This window comes from Lissotriton vulgaris, chromosome 12 (genome assembly GCF_964263255.1).
Source record: "Lissotriton vulgaris chromosome 12, aLisVul1.2, whole genome shotgun sequence".
NCBI lineage: Eukaryota > Metazoa > Chordata > Amphibia > Caudata > Salamandridae > Lissotriton > Lissotriton vulgaris.
Genome location: NC_141700.1, coordinates 135,459,786 through 135,482,381, shown reverse-complemented (window position 1 = coordinate 135,482,381; position 22,596 = coordinate 135,459,786). Strand labels below are relative to the sequence as shown.

General features: G+C 45.6%; 1 protein-coding gene across 1 annotated transcript in view; it reads right to left on the bottom strand.

Moving 5' to 3' along the window:
- Nucleotides 1–958: 958 nt before the first annotated feature.
- Nucleotides 959–22,596, bottom strand: part of LOC147673663 (cytochrome P450 2B4-like) — a 102,518-nt gene continuing 80,880 nt past the window's right edge. Inside the window, exons 6-9 of the mRNA XM_086947589.1 lie at nucleotides 10,605–10,746; nucleotides 9,436–9,623; nucleotides 8,661–8,802; nucleotides 959–1,448 (exon numbers count right to left, since the gene is read on the bottom strand). Of these exons, the coding sequence (XP_086803715.1) occupies nucleotides 1,240–1,448; nucleotides 8,661–8,802; nucleotides 9,436–9,623; nucleotides 10,605–10,746 (681 nt within the window). The 3' untranslated portion in view covers nucleotides 959–1,239. The remainder of the gene's footprint in view (nucleotides 1,449–8,660; nucleotides 8,803–9,435; nucleotides 9,624–10,604; nucleotides 10,747–22,596) is intronic.

The window sequence follows — 22,596 nt, the reverse complement described above, 5'->3', positions numbered from 1 at the left end:
GGGGGGGTACCTTGGGCCTACCATAGGAGTGTCCTAGGTGTAAGAAAAGGGAAGTGTAAGGTCTGGCAAGTGGTTTACACTGGCCAGGTCGACATGGCAGTTAACAAACCGCGCACAGGCACTGCAGGGCTACTTATGTGGGTGGCACAATCAGTGCTGAAAGCCCACTAGTAGCATTCGAATTACCAGCCCTGGCACACTTAGTGCACTTTACTAGGGACCTACTGGTAAGACAAATATGCCAATCATGGATAGCCAATCACAATAACAATTTACACAGGGAGCACTTGCATTTTGGCACTGATCAGCAGTGGCAAAGTGCCAAAAGCATCTAAACCAGCAAAAACGAACTCCAGAACAGTGTCAAAAATACAGGAGGTAGAGGCAAAAACTCTGAAGTAACCACGCCAAGGATGCCAGGCCTAACCATTTAGAAAAGGATTTTTACAACCCTTTCAAACTGCAAATAGGAGAGGACATTTAAGAGGCGTCTCCCTCCTGTTTCTGAGTCCGCTGGGGTACCTACTCTGAGTTAGAGTGATAACGGATTCGCAAAGGGCAAGTCATCCCCTTAGGATCCCAGCACCTCTAAGAACCATGACTTCTGGCCTTAGGGAGAGAGGCAATGGCCCAGCAGTAACAGGACTGCTTTAAAATTGTTTTCTGCTAGAAATGCAGATCTGCTGCAAAATGCAGGTTTTCATTCCAGCATTCGCAAGCAATCATCCAGGGCCACAAGTGCCTGTTGTCTAATACTTATAAAGTAGGAGGCTTTTCATCCTCTGGGAATCCATAAGATGAGGCTGTTTAGTGAGACGCATAGCAAAATGAAGGCTATGTTGCAGTTTAGTCAGTGCTCAGGGACACATACTCCATTGCGTCCTTACCTGTAATCCTTTAGGCCTTTAGTTCTGTGTAGATAATTTATTCTAATATCACATCATATAAGTAGACTTAGTACTTTCTAGTTTGTTTATTATTGTCATTTGAATATTTCTTTCAAATCTTTAAATCTGTTGCCTTATTTCATTATATCCAGCTGAGTTATACATTGCGCCTTGCAGAAACGGCTTCTTGACCTTAGGAGTGTCTCAGGTAATGATAGGTCTAGAGTTCTGTTGGGAATGACTCCTGTGAAGGACATAGGAGGCAGAGGAGGAGAAACTGGCACTAGAAATATATTTACAGTTACATTCTGGAATAATTGAGACGGCCAGATGCAGGCATCAGGCTAAGAGATTAGTGTTGTGCATTTTGCATAAATGACTTTGGCCTTGTCCGACAGCTCAGCGTGTAGGGAAGCGGGGCACGCACTAGACCGGTTGTGTAAGAGAAATCAGGACAGCGCTCATTGTCATTAAGTAAGATGTCCAGATTCTGCAGAAGGCTGGTGAAGAACATGAAGAGTTCCATCCTGGCGAGCTGCTCCCCTGGGCACACCCTCTGACCTACAACAAGAGACAAGGCATGAGAAGAATCACAGATACTAAATGTGCAACCTCCGACACAAGGACACCAGGAGCATGGCATGAGTAGGAAAATAGAACAAGGTGAGTATAAGGAATAACAATGAGCAAAAGGAAACTAGAAATTGCATATTCTTTGTTTTATTGTTTTTGCTTATACAGAGTTAGGTAGCTCTGGCCTGCACTCGAATGTTAAACACATGCATAATTAAAAAAAAAATTAACAACAACACAGTTGGAAACAAGATTATGAGCAATGCACTGACAGACAAAATGTGGGGGGTGCTGGTGTGGAAACACAGACCTATAAGACGACTCGAGCGTTTTTGAACAGAGAGACACTCAAGAGGGGGAATATATGCTTTTAACTACTCATAGGTAATCAAGACTAGGGTGAACACAAAGTAATTAGGCAAATGACTGTTTTTTTGCCCAAATTAATGAAGGATAAGCAGAGGTCCATTTATTTTTAAATGTGCATGTTTTTGGCGATAGTGCATAACATTCATAACATTCAGTATGTTCAGAGTACGTGTGGCTCTAGATTCATATGCTGTGCGTACTCCTGCCATCTAATGTTGGGCTCCGATGTTTGTAGGTAAAAAAAATTTCAAGGTGTGCCGTGACTCCTCCCTTCATGGGGAATACGCAGGGCAATGACTATTGCTCTGACTCCTCCCTTAAAGGAGAACGTGTATGTACAACAACTTCATGTTAGATTGTTGTTCTTCTCCATCAGAGGGCTCGGATTTGTTTTGTCGTGTCAGATTTTGATACCAACTAGTTGGGATAACCAGTTTGCATTTCAATGACCTTCCATTGCAACTTGGTCCCAGACACCTCCGAAGACAGAGACATTCGAGGGGGATCCTTCTTTTGTTCCTCTCTTCCTTAATCCGGCACCGATGGGGCACAGAGCCAGGAACATGAGCCTTATTCCTTGTGTTCTACATTCATCCTTGATTTCTCCCACCACCACACACATGCACACCACCTCCTCTGCCTCCACAAGAGTCACCTGAGGTGTCCCCTATACACCTTCCCCAACCTGGGGAGTCCATAAATTCTCCTTGAAACATAACGAGTCCCTAGATCCAGGTCCCACTGACAATCCCTGGGTTTACTATAACATCAATCCCCCAGGCAATCCTAATTTAGACAATCGGTCAAAGCATCCCCGCCAGATAACACCATGGCCTACCACAAGGCCATATAAAGTGCTACAGCCTTCCATAAGGTAGACATGCACTTCATCCAGGAGGAAGATAGCTTCCTCCGAGAGATGCTCTCTTAGTCTGTGGGTGCAGTGCAGTTTCTGCCCTTGATAAAGGCTATGCTCAAATTTGCCAGTCAAGACACAGGTGGTAACCCATAGAAATAAAAAAAAAGTATAAACCCTCAGCCGGTAACCCTGATTATATCTAAAACATGGATCCCCTTAACAACTTGGTGGTTCACAGTACCCACAACGGGTCTTTCCCAGGTTACAGGTGATTCTCTTCCACCCGATAAAGAGAGCAAAAACATCGACTTTGTGGGCAAGCGAATAACTTGAGAGTGGACTGACCTACACTGGCGTATACTCAAAATTTAACTTCTCTCCAGATAAAGTTTCCAATGGACGGTCATGCAGAACTTATGAAACATCTACCAGAGGAGTATAGGAAAATGGGGGAAGAAACAGCGCCCACGGCAAGGCCATCTCAAATACAAGTTTTTGCTGTGTACTAGATGCCACTGGCACAGCCTCTTGAGGCATTATAACCAGAGACGCCCTCAGGCGACACGCCTGGCTCCTGGATCTCTGGGTTAAAGCCTGGGACCCAGCAGCATCTCATTAATCTCCCATATGACAGCGAGCATTTCTTTGGCCCCCAGGTTGACGAGATGCTTGGGACGATAAAGAAGGACTAATATTTCAAAATCCATGGGTGCCCTGCAAATTCCATCACTTAAAGGCTCCTTTTGGAAGCAACAGCTCAGGGGCAGAGCCAAAATCACCTCACCCAACTAGCTTTTGTCCTATCAACGTCAAGAGCAGGCTTTCCACCAGCAGGTTGGTACTGTTTACCCAAGCGGTGTCTATAGGAGCAACATCAAAGGCAAGGGCAGAGGTGGCTCCAGTAAAATAGATTACACCTCGAAGCAGTGAGTTACCCTACTTCCTCCTCCTGATCACACATTTTTGGAAAGTGACCCTTTTTGTATGGTTGCCCCCATTTTCTGCGTATATTTTGAGGTACTTTGACTAAGTGTGTCCTGGGGTCCTGCCAACCAGGTACCCAGAGCCTATGTTCTTTCTCTAAACTGTGATGTTGCAAAACCCAATTGGTAACTCTCTGGCCACCTTTAAGTTCCTTGTAAGCAGTACCATAAATACCAAGGGCACTGTGATCGGGGAAGGCTCCTACATGAGCACTGTACCCCTACAGTGCCTAAGTCAATTCTAAGTCATTGTAAGTGCAGCACTGCCATAAAGATTATATGGTATGGGAGCTTGTCATTACGAACTCCAGAGCACCATAATGGCTTTACTGAAAACTGGGGAGTTTGGTACCAAAGTCACGCTGATGCCATTGTGAGATTTAATAAAAAATGCACTCAGAGGGTATCGTGAGAGGCCCCCTGAAAAACAAGCTACCTCTAGTGTCCTGGCTGAGTGGCTGCTCGCCAGCTGCCACCACCAAACATGTTTCTGAACCCCCGGGTCGAGAGCCTGCCGCTCTCGGGGTCCTGAAACAAAGCACATCCTAGGACCAGATGCCAAGCCTCCTCCCCCAGGATGGGCAAGGTCCACAAAGGGGAAATTTCTAAGGCTTGCCCCCTTTGTGAGCTACCCCCAGCCATTTGCGGCTCATAGCAACTGGCCCTCACTGGTTCTGACCCCCACTTTGGGTAGGATAATCAATGGGGAAACCAAGTTAGGTAGAGAGGTGTGCCCACCTTTGCCAACACCACCCCTCAGGTGGGGGAGGCGAGGTGAAGCACAACTCTTAGTCCCTGCCATCTTGAAGATGGGGGACCCAGAAAACCAGAGTGATTCTTATGCTCCCATCCCACTGGAGGGTGGCATAGGAGGAAGGGAACCATTGGTCCCGACCGGTACCAACCTGAAACGCCCCTACATTTAGAATTTAGGGGCACCCCCGAACCTTGCCTCCTCAGACCAGAGCTGACAAGAAGAAATAAGAAGGAGGACCAAACAGCCGCGCTGAGAGAGGAAGAGGAGGACACCAAGTGACTTGGCCCCAGCCCACCGGCCTGTCTCGACCTCGGACTCCTCCATCAGAACCTTGGTGTGTCCTGCAGACAAGCAGCCCTCAAAAACCCAGAGAACCTGCACTGCCTTCGGAGCCACAAAGACTTTGTCTCCCGTGAGCACCGGGCTTGCTCAAAACCAACCGATCCCGACTCCGGCCGACTCCGTGAGTCCCCACAACTCAGCTCCTGGTGCCCCAAGCCGGAGTTGCCCAATACCCTAAGGATGTCCACGTGGCAATCCTAACCTGGATTCCATTGACCCCTGAACATCCAAAGGCTTCTTACTCAAGCCTGTAGCCATTATCTGAGAGGGCCCCTCCAACCGTGACCGAAGCCGACTCTCTAACTGAAGCGGTCCAAAAAGACCAATCCGCCGACTCCGTCCAAAAACACTTGCAGTCAGGTCACCAGACGTCAACTCCCAAAGAACACACTTGCCTAATCAGACACTGACCAACTCCCAGGAATCCTCGACCACATCTGCAGCATCGAACAAGACTGACAGTCGCCACTGAGAAACCTTGGGAACCCCGACAACCGCAACATATACCCAGCTGTCTCTGTGCCGCTGGCAGTGTAGTTCTTGTGTCAGCCATTGGGCCCTACGGTGCTGACTTCGACCCCAGGAGCTTTTTGTTCGACTAACCTAGTGGCCTGCTTGTCCTCTGTCCCAAACCCACAACCTTACTTAGCCCGCGGGCGAATGTATGGTCCCTGCACTCTGCATCCGGTCACCTTTGTGCCGATGCTAGTGCGATTCGAGTGCCCATTTGACCGAGCCTTGATCCCGAACACGTAACCTTATTTCTGTTTGTAATACTGCAGAACTGTAAATATACCAGCAAACTGTAATTATACTTCAAAACGCATTAACTTATTTTGCTTCCTCAGCATGGTGTCTAGAGATACTTTGCTGTGTAAGAAAAGTAACAAAGTAATTTCGACTGTCTATTTGCCAAAGTTTACAAACTGGTAAAAAAAACAAGTTAATGACAAATGTGTATTGTCTAGGAAAGTACGATTCTGCCTATGATTTTAACATAGGATGAAAATAATATTTTTATACAAAACAAATTGGTCTGAGTTCAGTCTTCCGACCTTTGGGGTTCCACTGAACTCTGTGCACACAATACCTTCATTTGGTATAGTATATACAGAGCCAGTTTCCTGCACACCTCATCTGTTGGAGGCAGAATACAAGTTATCATACCCAGTTCGGAGGAACTCCGATCATGCAGTGGGTTTTAGCTACCACCTGAAAATTCTCACTGCCCCTACAAAAATCATAGCCCATACAGATGTCCTCAGCATGACCTCCTAGAGGAGGAGCTACAAGCACTGCAGAAACAGTGCCCCCGCCTTTACTTCCTTTTCCCAAAAAGGAGTGCCCCTTCTGGCCTATTCTGAACCTCAGGCCTCTAAACAAGTACATCTTTTCAAAACATTTTCATACAACAACTCTGCAGGATGTCACTCCAGTGCTCCAACAGGATGACTACATGACAGTGCTTGATAGCATGGTATTATACTTTCATATACCCACTCACCGCTCATCACCAATATCTTCACTTTGTGTTAAGTAGACATCACTACCAAATTCAAAGTACTACATTTTGGGGTCACTGCAGCGCCAAGGGTATTTTCGAAGTACCGGACAGTGGTGTCTGCAGATTTACGAAGGGGGGCTACTCACTTCCTCCCGTACTTCAATGACTGGCTGATCAAGAGCGGTGGTAGGCAGCACTGCCAAACCCACACACAGGCAGAGATTTCCCTGCTCCACAGCTTGGAGTTCATCATAAACGCCACCTACAACCTCAATCTATCCAACCAGTCTTGGGATATGTGAACCACAGTTACAGGGAAAGCTTACTGCCAAACAACAGATTCCAGGCATTCAATAGCAGCGGACTCTTTTCTAGCCCAATCATCAACAAATGGTCTGAACTCTGAGGCACCTCCTAGGGAGAATGGCCTTGTGTATCACCACTGTACCTCATACAAGGCTCTCCCTCAAAGTCTCCTACGAGAGTGCCTTGCAGCTCAGTGGTCCCAAGCAGAGGGTCACTGTGAAGATCTAGTGTTAGTAAAGGCCAACGTTATACAACAGCTTGTATCAGGGCAGGCCTTACTCATACCCCATTCGGCGGGTGACCAACACCACAGACACCTCTCTCACAACCTCAGTGCAGGACATGACTGTACAGGGGATGTTGCTTCCTCAACAATACAACCATATCAATTATCTCAAACTGCTAACCATACAAATACCCCTAAATGACTTTTTCCAGGTCATTTGAGGGAAGGTAGTCCTCATCAAGATGGACAACATGACAGACATGTCTACAAACAGAAGTAGGGTGGCACAGACTCTCCTGTTCTCTCAGCACTAGCAAAGGGGATTTGGCTTTGTGCAATCTGCCAAGACATACTCCTAAGAGAGAACAACAACTTTTGCAGACCTTCTCAGCACGATGTATCAACCAGTCCACTAATGGGAGTTCCACCTGCATGTCCTGCAGTTACGTCCAATGCCAAGGAACCTTGTAAATAGACACCCCCAATAACACAATATGCTCAAACGTCACCTCTAAGTACTCACACCCAGAGTCCATGTGCAATGAATATGAATTCATTGGTCAGAGATATTTGCCTGCAGTTTTTAGCCTCTCCCACTCCTCTCATATGTGGTGAGAAAGAGGATACAAACATCTCTGACACTCATCCTAGTGGCTCCAGCCGGGCCAGAGAACCCTAGTACTCCTTACTTCTGGAGAGGTCCATCATCCCCCACAAGACATTTATGCTCAGAATGGATGTCCTCACACATATCCTAGGCCACATGAGATACCCAGCTCACAGGGAGCTGAACCTAGCAATCTGGCACATGAGGTCTTAGAATATGGCTATTTGTGGATTTCAAAACCATATTCAGTTATGTATCTGAAGCAAAGCCAGCAAAGGTGGCATCTTTCATCAAGATGGGTGCATAAATCAGGCAAGGGTTTGTGGAGCAAAATATACTACATTTTTTGCCACTGAACATATTTCTGAGATCTTAAAAGCTACAAATCCAAGGGTGGGCTGCAGATCCCCTGAGAAACAGACCATGCAAAAAGGACAAAAAACATTATTAATTTCAGACATTACACAAGAGGAACCAAATACAGAGCCAATGGATGAGTATAACAATAAACTAGGCCTGGGCGGAACTCTGCGAAGTGATAAAAAAAACTCAGCGATGATATCCGGAGCTATGCAAGCGGCGGAGTGCATTAGACCGCACTGTTCCTGCTGATGTGCCGGGTGTTTCCTCCGTGCTGAAAAATCAACGCGAACTGCACCATGTGCAGCACAAGAGGGCACTGCTTCTTTCTGCTCAAGCAGCAGCTTCCTCAATGCAAACAGAAGGTTTCGCAACGCGACCATCCGCGACCGCCTGCGTTGAGAAATCTCACTGGGAGGTGGGCTAGTGTTGGATTTTCTTCACTCACGCTCGCCAACTTAACGTTTTGCTGAGTGGAGTTTTTTCTGCAACTCTGCGTGCATCTCGGTGCGCAGATAACGGCAAACTCAGTGGAGTTCACAGCCCAGGCCGACAATAAACACAGTCCAAGAAAAAAGTGCACAAGTGAAACATAGAAAACCTCAGATTCTCCAATGAGGAGAACTGCCAAAATCCCCAAGATGATCTGCTGTGAGCGCATAGCATTTGAAGCAGGTCAAGTTATCAATGTATTGTGATTCTTATAAGGATCCTCCTAACTCGTAAGCCATCTCCAAATTTGTGCAGCATGGCCCACATCTTAAATGTAGACTATCCATGAACAGCATCAACCGGATAGGTTTCCTGTCCACCTAAAGTACATGAGGTCTGAGACTGTAAGACCACTAAATAAAATCCCCACCCAAATATTTGCAGCGTTGACTCACCTGCAGAAAAAGGGATCATAGATTCTGGTTTCTCAAATTTTCCTTGCTCGTTTAGGAAGTTCTGGGGGTTGAAGTGATGGGGGTCTTTCCACACCGAGGGGTCAAATAAGAGGGAGGTCAAGTTAGAGATCACTGAGGTGCCCTGAAAGAAGATAGCATGTAAGACATTAAAATAAAGTCAGTTCGAGAGGATGAAACCTTAAGAAAACTGTGGGACAAACCTAGGGTAATGTACAAAAGAAGCAGGGGATTGTAGAGAAACAGTGCAACTGAAGAACATCCAAGAGATAATGTATAAACTGGTGAGATTTAATCATTATCTGTGTAGCATTTCGCAAAATACCTCCTCTTACGGCATCACACAGTTTTTTACTTAAAATGTTGACTCTAGTGACAATGTCACTTTCAACCTATTACACTTTCTCTATCACTTTGACTCAGATGATAAACCGATAGCAAGGATGCATTGTAAGCCCAAACATTAATTAATGCGCCAGTATTCACTCCATAGTTTAAGGCATGTCTACAGTTATAGATTTCCAGAGTACAAATGGGAAAACAGACTTGTTGTTTTTGATATGGGTATAAAGGCATGCAGGGCACAAAAACTTGCTTAAATGTAAATGATCTAGCTTGTAAATCTTCATATAGTTGCAAATATTTGAGAATCCAGTGTATCTTCTTAGGACACCAAATCTGTCACCTCCTCTTTAGCTTTACCTACTCAGTTTCCCCTAAACCGGAGTTTGGCTTCAGTTATTTTCTGGGTACTCACTTTGGTCAGGTGGTACCCTCGCAAGGTGGTGTCCTTGGTAACTTCTCTGAAAACTCCAGCGGGGCTGATGTTCCCAAAGCGCAGTATTTCATTGATAGTGGCCTCCACGTAGGGCATCTGGAGCCGGTCATCCCAGGCAGGCAAGCGGTCCCAGCCCACCACTTGCTCGATCTCTTGCTGGCACCGGACTGGCATCAGAGATGTGAGGTAGAGAAGACAAGGCAAGCTTAGTGATAGCAGTGTGATCATCAACACCCCTAGTTGCCACCCACATCTGTGAAGAATACACATATGGTGAGGAGACCTATGACTGAAGTTATTGAGGCATGCTATCAATGTTCCATACTGTAGCTTCAACACTGCATTGCTAATTCAGAAGGAACACAGCTCTGCCAATGAACCAGACTCCTTACATGTAAAACAATGGGCCAACAAAGATTCTTCAGGTATATCTCAGCCCCATGCCTCAGATCCTATATAACTACACCCAGCATTTTTGTTTAATATGTATGGATAACAAAAAACTTCACGTTATGGTTGGTTTGTTACAGAATGAAGGATACCACGGAAACACCCAAACCATAGAAAGCACTCAAAAAGGATCTTTCTTCCGATCATGACCTTTTGAGTCCAGTGACAGTTTCCTTTCATGTCCAGGAAAGAAGAGGAATGGTAAATAATAACCGCATGCCATGTAATTTGCTTGGAGCACTGCGTTTCTCTGTAATCTCCCAATAAATTCATCCTTATTCTCGATAAAATATATTTTCAATTGCCTTGTATGATCTTTGGTTGCCCATATCCCGACTGCTACTACCTTTTGATTTATCCTATATTCAATTGCCTTGTATGATCTTTGGTTGCCCATATCCCGACTGCTACTACCTTTTGATTTATCCTGTATTCAGAGTTTTAACACCATGGCTTGCGCTGGGTTTTGTACCTCCAGAAACCAGCCCTGTTTTATTCCCCAATATTCTTGCTAAGCAGCTCCCGAATTCTCCCCTGCTGTTCACCGTAGGAGCCAGATCATGAGAAGGTGGCAGTCACCCATATCTTTGCATAAAAGATATTGTGCCAACTTAACTCACAGATTGTTAGTGTGTATCTAGTACTTTAGGTATTAATGTGAATAGATTGGCCTTAGTTCATCATTTTGCATCTCTTACCTTGGATTTCTGGGTAAGTGATCATGTACAGAAGCCCCCACCTGAGAGTGGTGGAAGTTGTGTCTGTCCCTGCTACAAAGAGGTCAGCGATGCAAGCTTGTAGATTTTCAGGTGAGAATGTGGAGTCTGGATTAAAGTTTTGCTACAATAAAACATATAGGAAAAGAGAAGTATAAACAAGTAAAATGGTATGTGGAACACCACTCTAGACAGCATTTTCTATAAATTGTACATGGGGTCATGTAAAATTAAAAGACCAGTTATGCATACAGGAATGTACAATTTGTCTGCATCCATGTATGCACAATCCTAAAGAAAGCATCCAAATCACTTCCTATCCTAAACAAGTCTACTTCATAACACCTCCACCATCGCAGCACGTGCGAGGAGTGGGTCAAAGCCACTGAAAGGCATTCTCCTACCAGACTTACCCAATTTGCAAAGTACTAACACAATAACACCCCGTTCGCAGCCAGGATTTGAACTTAGTTAGCTCAAACCCTGTACAACTTACAAGTCCCCCAGCCACTGATCAGAAAATGAGCTGATACTGTAAGCACCCTTCCCCACCACGTAAACCCACCCACTTGGAGCCCTCAGCTGGGACCTCAGCCTCCAAAGTCTAAGCAACACTAACTCAGTTTTATCCCCACCAACTCTCTACTTTGGATAAACGCCAATTAAACCTACAGAATTATGGCATGCTTCCTGGAACTGCACCGCATCCTAAACACTCCACATCCAATGACCATCACTGGTTTCACAAAAAAGAATGAAAACCAAGTCAAAAACAATCCTTGCAAGAATCAGACGCATCATGAACACCATATTGCAGAGACGAACACACTGACATAAGTTGAAGAAGAACACAAAAACCTAACCCTTTCAAAACAACCATTCAAAACTCATAGAAAATTGCTGGGGTAGAGAAAGGCTATGTTAGAAATGGGGGTCTCTAGTTGGCAGAGGTAGGTACCTTTGTCCAAATAGGGACCCTTGCTTCTAGTCAGGGTAAGGGGGATACTCACTTTAGATAATCCCTGCTCACCCACTTGGTCGCTTGGCACGAGCAGAAAGGTTTATCCCAAAGGCAATGTGTGAAGTATTTGTACCAACATTCACAGTAACACAGTGAAAACATCACAAATGGATAGCACACCTGTTAAAAAAATAAAATATCTTTATCTAAACTAAACAAGACCAAAACGATAAAAATCCAACATACAGATACTCAGTAAAATATCTTTAAAAAGGATGTTGCAAAAATATGCGTGTAGAAATCAAATAGCACCACAGGGCTATAATGACATCAGGACAGCACAAAATCCAAAGTGCGGCACTGCCTGCGAGGATTGCGGCATCGGGCGTGGAGTCACACAGACCCCCAAACAGTACAGTTGAAAATGAAGTCGGTAACGAAGCAAGGTGTCGAAGATGGCTGATGTCGGCTCCGGTGATGATGCAACGTCGGCAAGTTTCAAGTCACCCTCGGCGGTTATCGGCGCTGCGATAACAAGATGCAGGAGCTGGCGAAGACAGAGTCGATGCGAGCGCTGGCGTCAGTCACGGCCGATCAATGCCGGTGTTGGCGGGCGTCGGAGCAGGCCGGGCGCTGCAACGTTCACTTCACGAGCGGCTCTCCGAGCTTCAGTGTAGGTCACGGTGCCACAGCGGTGGCATCGGAAACAGATTTTCGTTGCTTCTCTTGGGTTTCTTCCAGCTCCCAACAGCAGAAACAACCTCCAGGGGACCAACTGAGTTACAGGCACTTCCTGGCAGGTCAGAACTCCCAGCAAGGAAGTTCACGTGAGCTGGGGGTGAAGTCCTTTTGTTCATGGGACAAAACAGGAGGCCAGCTCTTTTTTCTGACCTTGGAGACTTTTCTTAAGCAGGGGACACAGCACACAGCAAAGTCTTTCTTCTTTCTTTGGCAGAAACAGCAACTGCAGGCCAACCCCAGACACACAGCAAAGGGAGTACTGATCCTCAGTTTCTTCAGTTCTTCTCCTCAGCAAAGGTTCCTGATGATTCCAGCAATAGTCTAAAGTTCATGGGTTTTAGGTCTAATACTTATACCCCAAAATGTCTTTGAACCCCTTTGTGCAAGGGGCTCTGAGCCTAATCCAAACCAGTTCTGGGGCACTCTGCCAGTGCACAACAAAATCGTTTGTCAGTGTGGGCCTTGGAGTTCTGGACTTTTTGGTACTGTCCAGAGGTGTCAGGGATAACACCCGAAGACCCCTGAGTTCTACCTGTCTCGGTGCACAAATAAACAGAAACACGGGCTTCTCGATGGTGGCGTCAAAGACCCAAGGTTTATTACTGCAGGGACACAGAAGTCACAGAAACTACACACGGGCAGATTCTAGGAGCCTGTTCGAATTGTACAAAGTGGGTTGCTCCTTAAATACGAATTATTCAGCTTGGGGCAACATTCTTCACATGCTAGTACATTTCTAAACCTTCACGTCCTAAACAATAAATATTTGGCGTTACGCAAGAATCGTCAACAATATCTGATGTCAAAACATTACGAACGAGGGGTTCCCACTGTTCCATCATAATCCCATGTCAACTTTTCATTCAAGAGCCGGACCGCCTCATCGTAAATTTCGTTACCTCCCCCTCATAAAGGCCCAGAAGGAAAGGAGCAGAGCCAGGTGCAGAAGATAGAAAGGCAGGATAAGAGATGTTTGTGGGTCGTAAATGGGCAAGGCTACCAGCTTCGGCCGCCTAATCATGATCAGGCCAACGAACACGAGAACCAGTATAGCAGGACTGGCCTCAGGCCGGGGAGGCAGCTTTTGCCGAGTCATGCGGCCACAGCGTTTCTGTCCTAAGGTGCACGTGTCACTAGCAAGGTGAATCGCCGGCTAAAGCTTACGTGTCCTTAAGTGAAGTGAATTGATCAGAGGTCACTGTGTGTCCATTGACTATGTGAGGGCAAGAATACAAAATGGCTGCCATAATCTAAGATGGATGCCATGGGTGAATAAGAAATGTGTTTATAACAAGAGTGCTCTTGCTTGTAGCATGGCGAAAACACCAGGATAGGCTAAATGGATCATTTGCGGTTCACTGGTACCAAAATTATGAGTTTACGACAATGTTGAAAACACGGGTTCAAATCGTCACGGAACCTCAGACCCTCCTTTTGCCCTTACATAGGCAATTACTCAGTCTATGTCAGAGTCTATCTCGATGTTCATTAGGTCAGTGATATGTTGTTGTATCATCATCCTTTCTCGTACCTTGTCTCTAAACACAAGTTGTTTTCTGAAACAGGTTGCAGCACATAGGCTACACAAAGCGGGACCACATTGGATAATAAGGCAGCACGAGAACAGGAATACTAGGATAATACCAACGACCATCAGAACCTTCCATCCCCACGCTGATAGTAGAATCCAAAGCCATTCCATTAAGGACCAATTTCCCTTGTCTACGTGAATAGAGTCGGAAATCTTGTGTAGCTTAGAGATTGCTTCGTATACTGTCGGAGCATTATTGGGTATAAACACACAGCAGCTCGATTGGATCATTCTTCATACCCCACCTCGATCTGCAAGTATTACGTCAAGAACCATACGATTCTGCAACGTCATGAGACGATCCGCCTGGAGCTCAGCTGTTAAGTTACTAAGGGCACCAGCAGTTTCTGTAATAGTAGATTCAACTACCCGTGTTAGCTGACGTAGATTTCTACTATTGGCCTTAGGCCCCCAGAACGGAAGGAAACCTTTGAAGAAGTCTACGGCTTCCTGACCAGCGGTATCTTCTTTACTGAAAACACCTCTTGCTACTCTGGTCTTGTGATAATCTGGGGAAGCAGTGTATGTCGGAGGCAGCAGTCGAGCAATATAACATGAACCTGAAAAGTCAGCAGGCAGCCATGTATACGCCCTATCCTGACAGATGAAGTAGGTACCCTTAGCAGTTAAGAAGGCAGGGGAGGAGTTTGACGGATACACGTAAGTCTCAACACAGTCACTCCTCCCTAGCCGAGCTCTTGGATTTCTCCCATTACCTTGCAAGCAGAATTGACCTCGGTGAGGTACGACCCAGACTGGAGTTGAGCTTTTACGCTTGCTTTCACCCAAACTAATACTATACTCCGTGGTATTCCAACTCAGATAAACCCGTAGTTCATCTCTAGGGACAGATGGGGAGTTATTGACGTCTATAATCATGTCAGTTATTCCCTTTATCAAGGCTTTATTCACGGATGTATACCTAGCGGAACGTGGAGGACGCGGGGGATAGGTTTCGAGAGCATAGACAAATACAGTTTGGAAGGCCCGACATGATCCATTATAGCTAAAAGGCAAGACCAGATAAGGAATGCCTTTATCCATGGTGTGTGGTATTAATCCACATACCCAGCAGTCTGTTGTGTTAACTACCAGTTGGTGTTGATGCAAGAGTTGTACAAAGGTGTTATTTATGAATTCTGAGCGTCGAGCTTGCTCATGTTCAGGGAACGGGTGAAAAGAATGATAAGAAGCAACAGTAGAAGAAACAAGATCAAGAGGAGGTACTGTAGTTGTTATCGGTGCAAAAATTAAATGTATACCAAAGACGATTCCACCCACCAACGTTATTAAAACAATCAAAAACGTAATTGCACATTGCATCAGAAAACATTTGTTATGAAGAATCTTGTAAAGTCTATTTCTGCGAACATAAATTACATTCTCTTGGTGCAGCCCAGGAAGCTCCATCTTCTACAACCGCTCGCGACCACTGATGATATGTACGTAGTTGAAAATGCCTCTATCAGCCCTGGGAGTTCCCAGAACTAACAGAAAGAGCGACCTTGTGTCTGGCCCCCGCAGATTTTACTAGGCACAAAGCCACGACCCTACGGCTACCCAGACGGCAAGGCAATTAAAACAACAAAATATACATAGAGAAATACAAAATATCAGCAAACTTCCTGGCTGGAGGCACTGTATCAGATCAAAATGTGTAAAATAGGCAGTTTCCTGCTTTATTTGTCCTTAGAATGAGAACGGAGGTTGTATCTCAATTTTCCTGGAGTTGTTTGATCCGGAAATCTTCAGCAGGGATTACAGTGTTCGAATTCGCAGATGGCAAATGTTCGTTTGATGCAGAGGACAAGTGTTCAGTGTTCAAAGGAGCAGTTTCAGAAGGGGAGTCCGAGTTCGGTGAGTCAGTAATCAGTTCTGCATCGCTGAAAGGAACGTATCTAGGAACTGGTTCGGTTACAGAGGCACCAATTCCTTTTCTCACCCAGTTATCATAAGGAAGTGGAAGGGGTACACGCTTTGCATGTGTCGCGTGGACCCAATTCTTTCTGCCAGCCACACGTATAGCAGTCCTTGTCGCCAAAAGAACTTGAAATGGTCCGACGAACTTGGGTTGGAGATTTCTGGTCCGTCCAAAGTTCCTAATGACGACTTGGTCGCCGGGCTTCAGCTGATGACCTGGACTTTCCGGTGGCTTTGGCAATGCATCGAAAACCTGTTGGTGAATGAGACTCAATTTAGCAGTCAAGTCAAAAAGGTATTCAATTAGCATTGGGTATTCCAGTTGCTTGAACTCCCTCGGTCTAGGTACCCCCCAAACATTTGCAGGCCGACCGAACACAATCTCATAGGGGCTAAGCCCTACTCGAGAATGTACAGTCGCTCTTGTGGATAACAGGGCCAAAGGTAGTGCATCTGGCCAGGACAAGCCCGTGGAGGCTTGTATCTTGGCCAGTTTCAGCTTGAGGGTGCCATTGTAGCCCTCAACTAAACCTGCAGACTGGGGGTGATTTGCACTGTGAAATTTCTGTTTAATATTTAAACCTGCACACACACTCTGCATAACTTTCCCTACAAATTCACTTCCGTTATCTGACCATACAATCCGTGGCATACCATACCTGGGGAAATTCACACTCTCCACTGTATCCTCACACATTCCTGAGTCAGTAATCCATCTTGCAGACGTCGCAACATACATTCTACTCATCGTATTCCTAGCTGTCTGTTTAGCGGTCTCATCAGCAAAAGCATTTCCACGACCAACATCATCCGTGATTGCTCGATGAGCACTGCACTTCACAATCGCAACTTCAGTCGGTAAGGTTAGAGATTCCAACAAGTCATTGACTAGCTGACCATGCTGGATCTTAGTCCCGTGGGACGTAATGAAACCTCTTTCCTTCCACAAACGGCCAAAACTATGCGCTACGCCGAACGCGTACTGACTATCTGTGAACACATTCACTCTCTTTCCCTTAGCTAAAACACATGCTCTCGTCAATGCAATTAATTCTGCAGCTTGGGCAGAATTCTGACTCACTCTTGCAGTCTCCAGAATCGTACTCAAAGTCGTTACTGCGTAAGCAGCTGTTACATCACCATTCTCCAATTTAAAACAAGACCCGTCAACATACAACGTGCCATCTGGATCTGATAATGGAGTGTCTTTAAGATCAATCCGTCCTTTTGTCTCTTCCTCGGTTCTGAAACAACAGTCATGTGGTTCGGAATCACTCGACTCCTGAGTAGTCGGCAACAATGTTGCTGGATTCAATACATTGCATCTTTTAATCTGAATATGACTTGCTAGCAGTGTCAGCTCATAGCCTGATAATCTAGCACTGGTAAGGTGCTGCGTCTTGGTTCGGTTCATGAGCGTGTCCACGGCGTGAGGAACCATGACCACTAGCATGTTGTTCATGACCAAACCAGCAGATTGTCGAATGGACGCTGCAGCTGCTGCTGTAGCTCTCAAGCAACTAGGCAACGCTCTGGCTACCGGATCTAATGTTGATGAAAAATACGCACAAGGGCGTTGTTTATCACCAAATCGTTGCGTCAGAACACTCAACGCGCAACCTTCTCTCTCATGAACATAGAGTGTAAATGGCTTACTGTAGTCGGGTGTACCCAATACAGGAGCTGAACACAATGCATTTCGTAACTCAGAAAAACTTTGCTGACATTCAGCAGACCATGGCACCGGACTCGGAACACCTTTTCCAGTCAAAGCCACCAATGGTTTTGCCAAAAGAGAAACATTTGGGATCCATTGCCTACAGTATGAGGTAATACCTAAAAACGCACGCACTTCTCTCTGTGTGCTAGGAACATTCATCTGCGTAATTGCTTTTATTCTCTCCGGGGTCAACCTTCTTCCCTCCTTTGACAAGAGATGACCTAGGTAGGTCACTTCTTGACAACAGTATTGCATTTTTGAAGGTGACACCTTGTGATTTAAATTAGACAAATGATGCAATAAGGAAATTGTAGCTGTTTTGCAAGTTTCCTTGTCATCGGCAGCCACTAGAAGATCCTCGACATATTGCACTAAAGCAGAACCAAGAGGAAGCACAAAGGAATCTAGCTGACTTTTTAATGCCTGGCTGTAGATGGATGGGCTCTCACAATAGCCTTGTGGAGCACGTTTAAACCTAAAGCTTCGGCCTCCTAGAGAGAAGCCGAAAATATCTCTGCTTTCCTCGGCTATCGGAATGCTGAAAAAGGCATTCTTTAAGTCGATAACTGAAAACCACGTGGCTGTAGCAGGAATCAACGTTAACAATGCAGTAATGTCTGGAACCACAGGAAACTGTGGAATCACAATTTTGTTAACCTCTCTAAGGTCGATTACAAATCTATAGACTGGAGGCTTTGAAGGATCAGTGCGTTTTAAAATAGGTAGTACAGGACTGTTACAGACATTTCCTCTAGTTTCCTCTATTACGTCTTTCTTGATCAGATCCTGCACGATCAATAAGAGCGCCCGTTCACCTTCACTAGAGATCTTGTATTGTGGGATTCGTGGAAATTTGACATTTGCTTTCAAAGTGACTACATATGGTGGAATTTCCAAAAGACCAACGTCGTTAGGACCAGTCGCCCAAAGAGTATCAGGGAGAGAACGCAGCTCCAGTGGGAGCGCATCCATTGATAAGTAAATCGGGGAGATGATTCTCTTACCCAACGTAAGCTGTACTCCTGACGGAGAACAGTACAAAGTCGCGTACAGGCGTTTTAACAAGTCTAAACCAAGCAGATTTTCATTACAACCAGTCGTCAAGATTAGGGGTGCTTTCAATTGACGAGGTCCAACAGAAATAGACAAAGGACCAGATACGGGGTTGTGAACAGGGGCGCCTGAAAAACCTACTGAAACATTTGTTAAGCCAGACAAAGGTGCGCCAGGGAGTTTCGCATGTATGATAGAACTTTTTGCTGCACCAGTATCCAACAGAAACGGTTCGACTACACCTGATGTTGCTACTGCGACATAAGGCCCACTCTGATCTACTGGAACTGATACTACTCCCTCTCTTTGTCCATGGCTGTCCTAGTACTCATTTTGCTGAAATTCCTCACTAGCTTCACAGTAGTCCTCAACGTGATACTGTCGAGATCTATTAGGCTGGGCAGACTGTCCGTTTCGCTGATCAAAATAATTAGAAGGGCGATCATTCATTTGTGGAGGCATAGCACCTCGTCCTCGACCGCGTAGAACCACCACGACCTCTCAGAGCTGCTGCAGCATTATTTTGTGCTAGTACTGGACACTCATTCTTGTAATGACCTTCCTTTTTGCAGTAAGCACACTGATTCCATTGATATTGCGGTCTCTGAGAACCACAGTCGGTCCTCTGATATGGCCCTTGTTGTGTATTTGTCTGATTCGTGCGAGGCGGATATGCCTGCTGCAAAAGGACTTTAGTTTTTAAATCTTTTGTTTTCTTTTCTGATTTTTCTTTCTCCTCTTATCTCTATTTTCATAATACTGAGCAGTTGCAAGTATTTGCGCAGTCGTAGAGACAGCCCACGCACTTTCAGAATCTTTTAATTTATTACTGAGCTCTGGTAACAGATTGTGCACAAATTTATCAACAAATAGTCTCTGTCCTCCTTCTGTGCTCATATCCTGACCACTGTGATCTACAAAAGTCTCTTCAAACCTTGTGAAAAAGTCGGAGACACTTTCGTCCTTCTTCTGCTTGCATGCAGACAATTTGTCCCAGTTAACGCGCAATGCTGGCATCAGAGTTTTCATTAAATCTATTATTCTACCAGGCAAATCAGCAATTAAAGGTTCGGGTTTAGAACCACCAGTTTGTTGACCATCTGCCGCTATTATAGCTGCCCAGTCACCACCTAGGGCAACCGGATGATTTTCTTTACGAATTTTAGCCCAAATTGGCTGTGGTACTACATTGCCAAATAACATATCAATGTCCGCTAAATTCATTACACAAGCTTCAACCGTTTGCGCCAACTCTTTGTAATATCCAGCTGGATTTTTACGCGGATCTGGCAAGGCCTGTTTCACTGCTAACACTTCTGCTCGTTTCCACGGAATGTGTATCCACACTCTCTGGAATTGGGCCGGAGCGGCTGCAATACCATGGGCCGCGTCAGCTTGTACAGCTTCGCGCCATATTGGAGGAACTTCTCTCATAGGATATTGACGACCTTGTTTCGTACTACGTTTGTCTAAATCTCTTGGGGAGCGGAGGGAAGGATCGAATCTAAAATCTAAAATTAATTCCATTGCTTCCTTTATTTCCTGACCAACTATCATACCTGCAGCAAATTTTTGTTGAACTTGGATTAATTCATCCGGTACTTGTTCAGATTCGCTCTCTTCCCATTCTTCACGTAAAAGAGAACACATGACATCAAACACATAGCGCTGTGTCGGTTCCTTCCATTGCATGAATGTATCTAATACATCTCGTACATTATACCTTCCAACTTTCGAAATCCACCTAAGGGCAGTAGAATCTAATATTCCACGTTCTTCACTACTAGGAAGCTGACTACGTCTCTGAACGGAGTCAGAGACAGGACTCCTAATCAAAGTTTTGTAAAAGGGAGATAGAATATTAGTGACAGAATCAGTGATTCTCCGACGAACAGAAAGCGGAGTCATATAGCTTGCAGAAGTTTGGAGGAGAGTAGTAGTCGGGACAGAAGAAACAGCAACAGTAGGGGTAGCAGGCAAAGTAGCTTGTGAAACAACAGGTATCAGTGGTACAGGCATAGGCAGAGGAGCTGGCAACCCTGGAAGAGGGGGTGCCGGAGGAACATTAATATTGACTACAGGAAGTACAGGAGCTTGATTCAGGGGAGCAGGAGCAGGTATACCAGGCTGTCCAGCAGCCGGTAATTGAACATTCGGTAAAGGTGGAGCCGTAGCACCCTGTGCATACGGTGGGGGTGATCTCAACAAGTAAGACAACAGGGGATCCTTTTCAGGGTCCTCTACTGTCTTAGTTGTACTCGATGGCAAGGCAGGATAGCACTTGTCCATCGCTAAATTACGCTCTCTATTGGCCACCTCCATCGCTTTCTCAGATTCATTGAGTTGCAGCTGCTTGGCAGACTGCTCTAAAGTCAATTCTTGCTCTTTTTGTTCTTTCTTTAACTTTTTAGTTTCTCTCTGTTTGGATTATTTTCGCCAACAACGGAAAGAATCAAACATTGCCGGCCGGGCTTTCTTCTTAAACAATTTCATTTCTAAATTATCAAGAATTTCGGGTTCAAAACTACCATGCAGTGGCCAACTAAGGACACCATCTTTCTCCGTGTATCGGATCCATACCTCATTATAAGATATAGGACCCACACCGTGCTTACAGTACAGATCATAAAGAGGAGTTCCAATCGGAGGAACCAGACATGAGTCCTCCAACCGGGAATCCCTGTTGCAACCAAAACACGACAACATACAATTTTTCCGACTTACCATTTTAAAAACCGGAAACACAGAACAAACAAACACAAACACAGGTGCGCACTCGAACCAAGAACTTAGGCCTACCAAAGTGAACAAATGTATCGATACCCAAACTAAACCAAAAGATTATCGTAACTAGAACAACCAGTGATAATCTTACGAAACCAAACCAAACCAAGAACTAAAAGGATTATCCAAACAGGAGTAAACCCTTACGAAGTAACCAAACAACTAGCAACCACTTAATACTTAACTGAGGTACTGAAGACGTCACCAAGGAGAAACCCGTCTCGTCTCGCCGTACTAAGGTCTGCACCTCGGGTCCAAGACAGGGCGACAGTGAAGGCAGCGGACCACTGCAGCCGTCCGAACGGGAACCCTCGTGGAAGAGAACGTCGGGCCACTTTTGCGATATGCCGGGATCGATGAAGTGGGGCGCCTCCCTCTGGAATCTTCACACGAAGCTTCTCGAACTCTTCAGGCTTTTGGACCGGTACCGAATGACGTCGCCCTACGTTGGGCGCCAATTGGAGTTCTGGACTTTTTGGTACTGTCCAGAGGTGTCAGGGATAACACCCGAAGACCCCTGAGTTCTACCTGTCTCGGTGCACAAATAAACAGAAACACGGGCTTCTCGATGGTGGCGTCAAAGACCAAAGGTTTAGTACTGCAGGGACACAGAAGTCACAGAAACTACACACGGGCAGATTCTAGGAGCCTGTTCGAATTGTACAAAGTGGGTTGCTCCTTAAATAGGAATTATTCAGCTTGGGGCAACATTCTTCACATGCTAGTACATTTCTAAACCTTCATGTCCTAAACAATAAATATTTGGCGTTACGCAAGAATCGTCAACAATATCTGATGTCAAAACATTACGAACGAGGGGTTCCCACTGTTCCATCATAATCCCATGTCAACTTTTCATTCAAGAGCCGGACCGCCTCATCGTAAATTTCGTTACCTCCCCCTCATAAAGGCCCAGAAGGAAAGGAGCAGAGCCAGGTGCAGAAGATAGAAAGGCAGGATAAGAGATGTTTTTGGGTCGTAAATGGGCAAGGCTACCAGCTTCGGCCGCCTAATCATGATCAGGCCAACGAACACGAGAACCAGTATAGCAGGACTGGCCTCAGGCCGGGGAGGCAGCTTTTGCCGAGTCATGCGGCCACAGCGTTTCTGTCCTAAGGTGCACGTGTCACTAGCAAGGTGAATCGCCGGCTAAAGCTTACGTGTCCTTAAGTGAAGTGAATTGATCAGAGGTCACTGTGTGTCC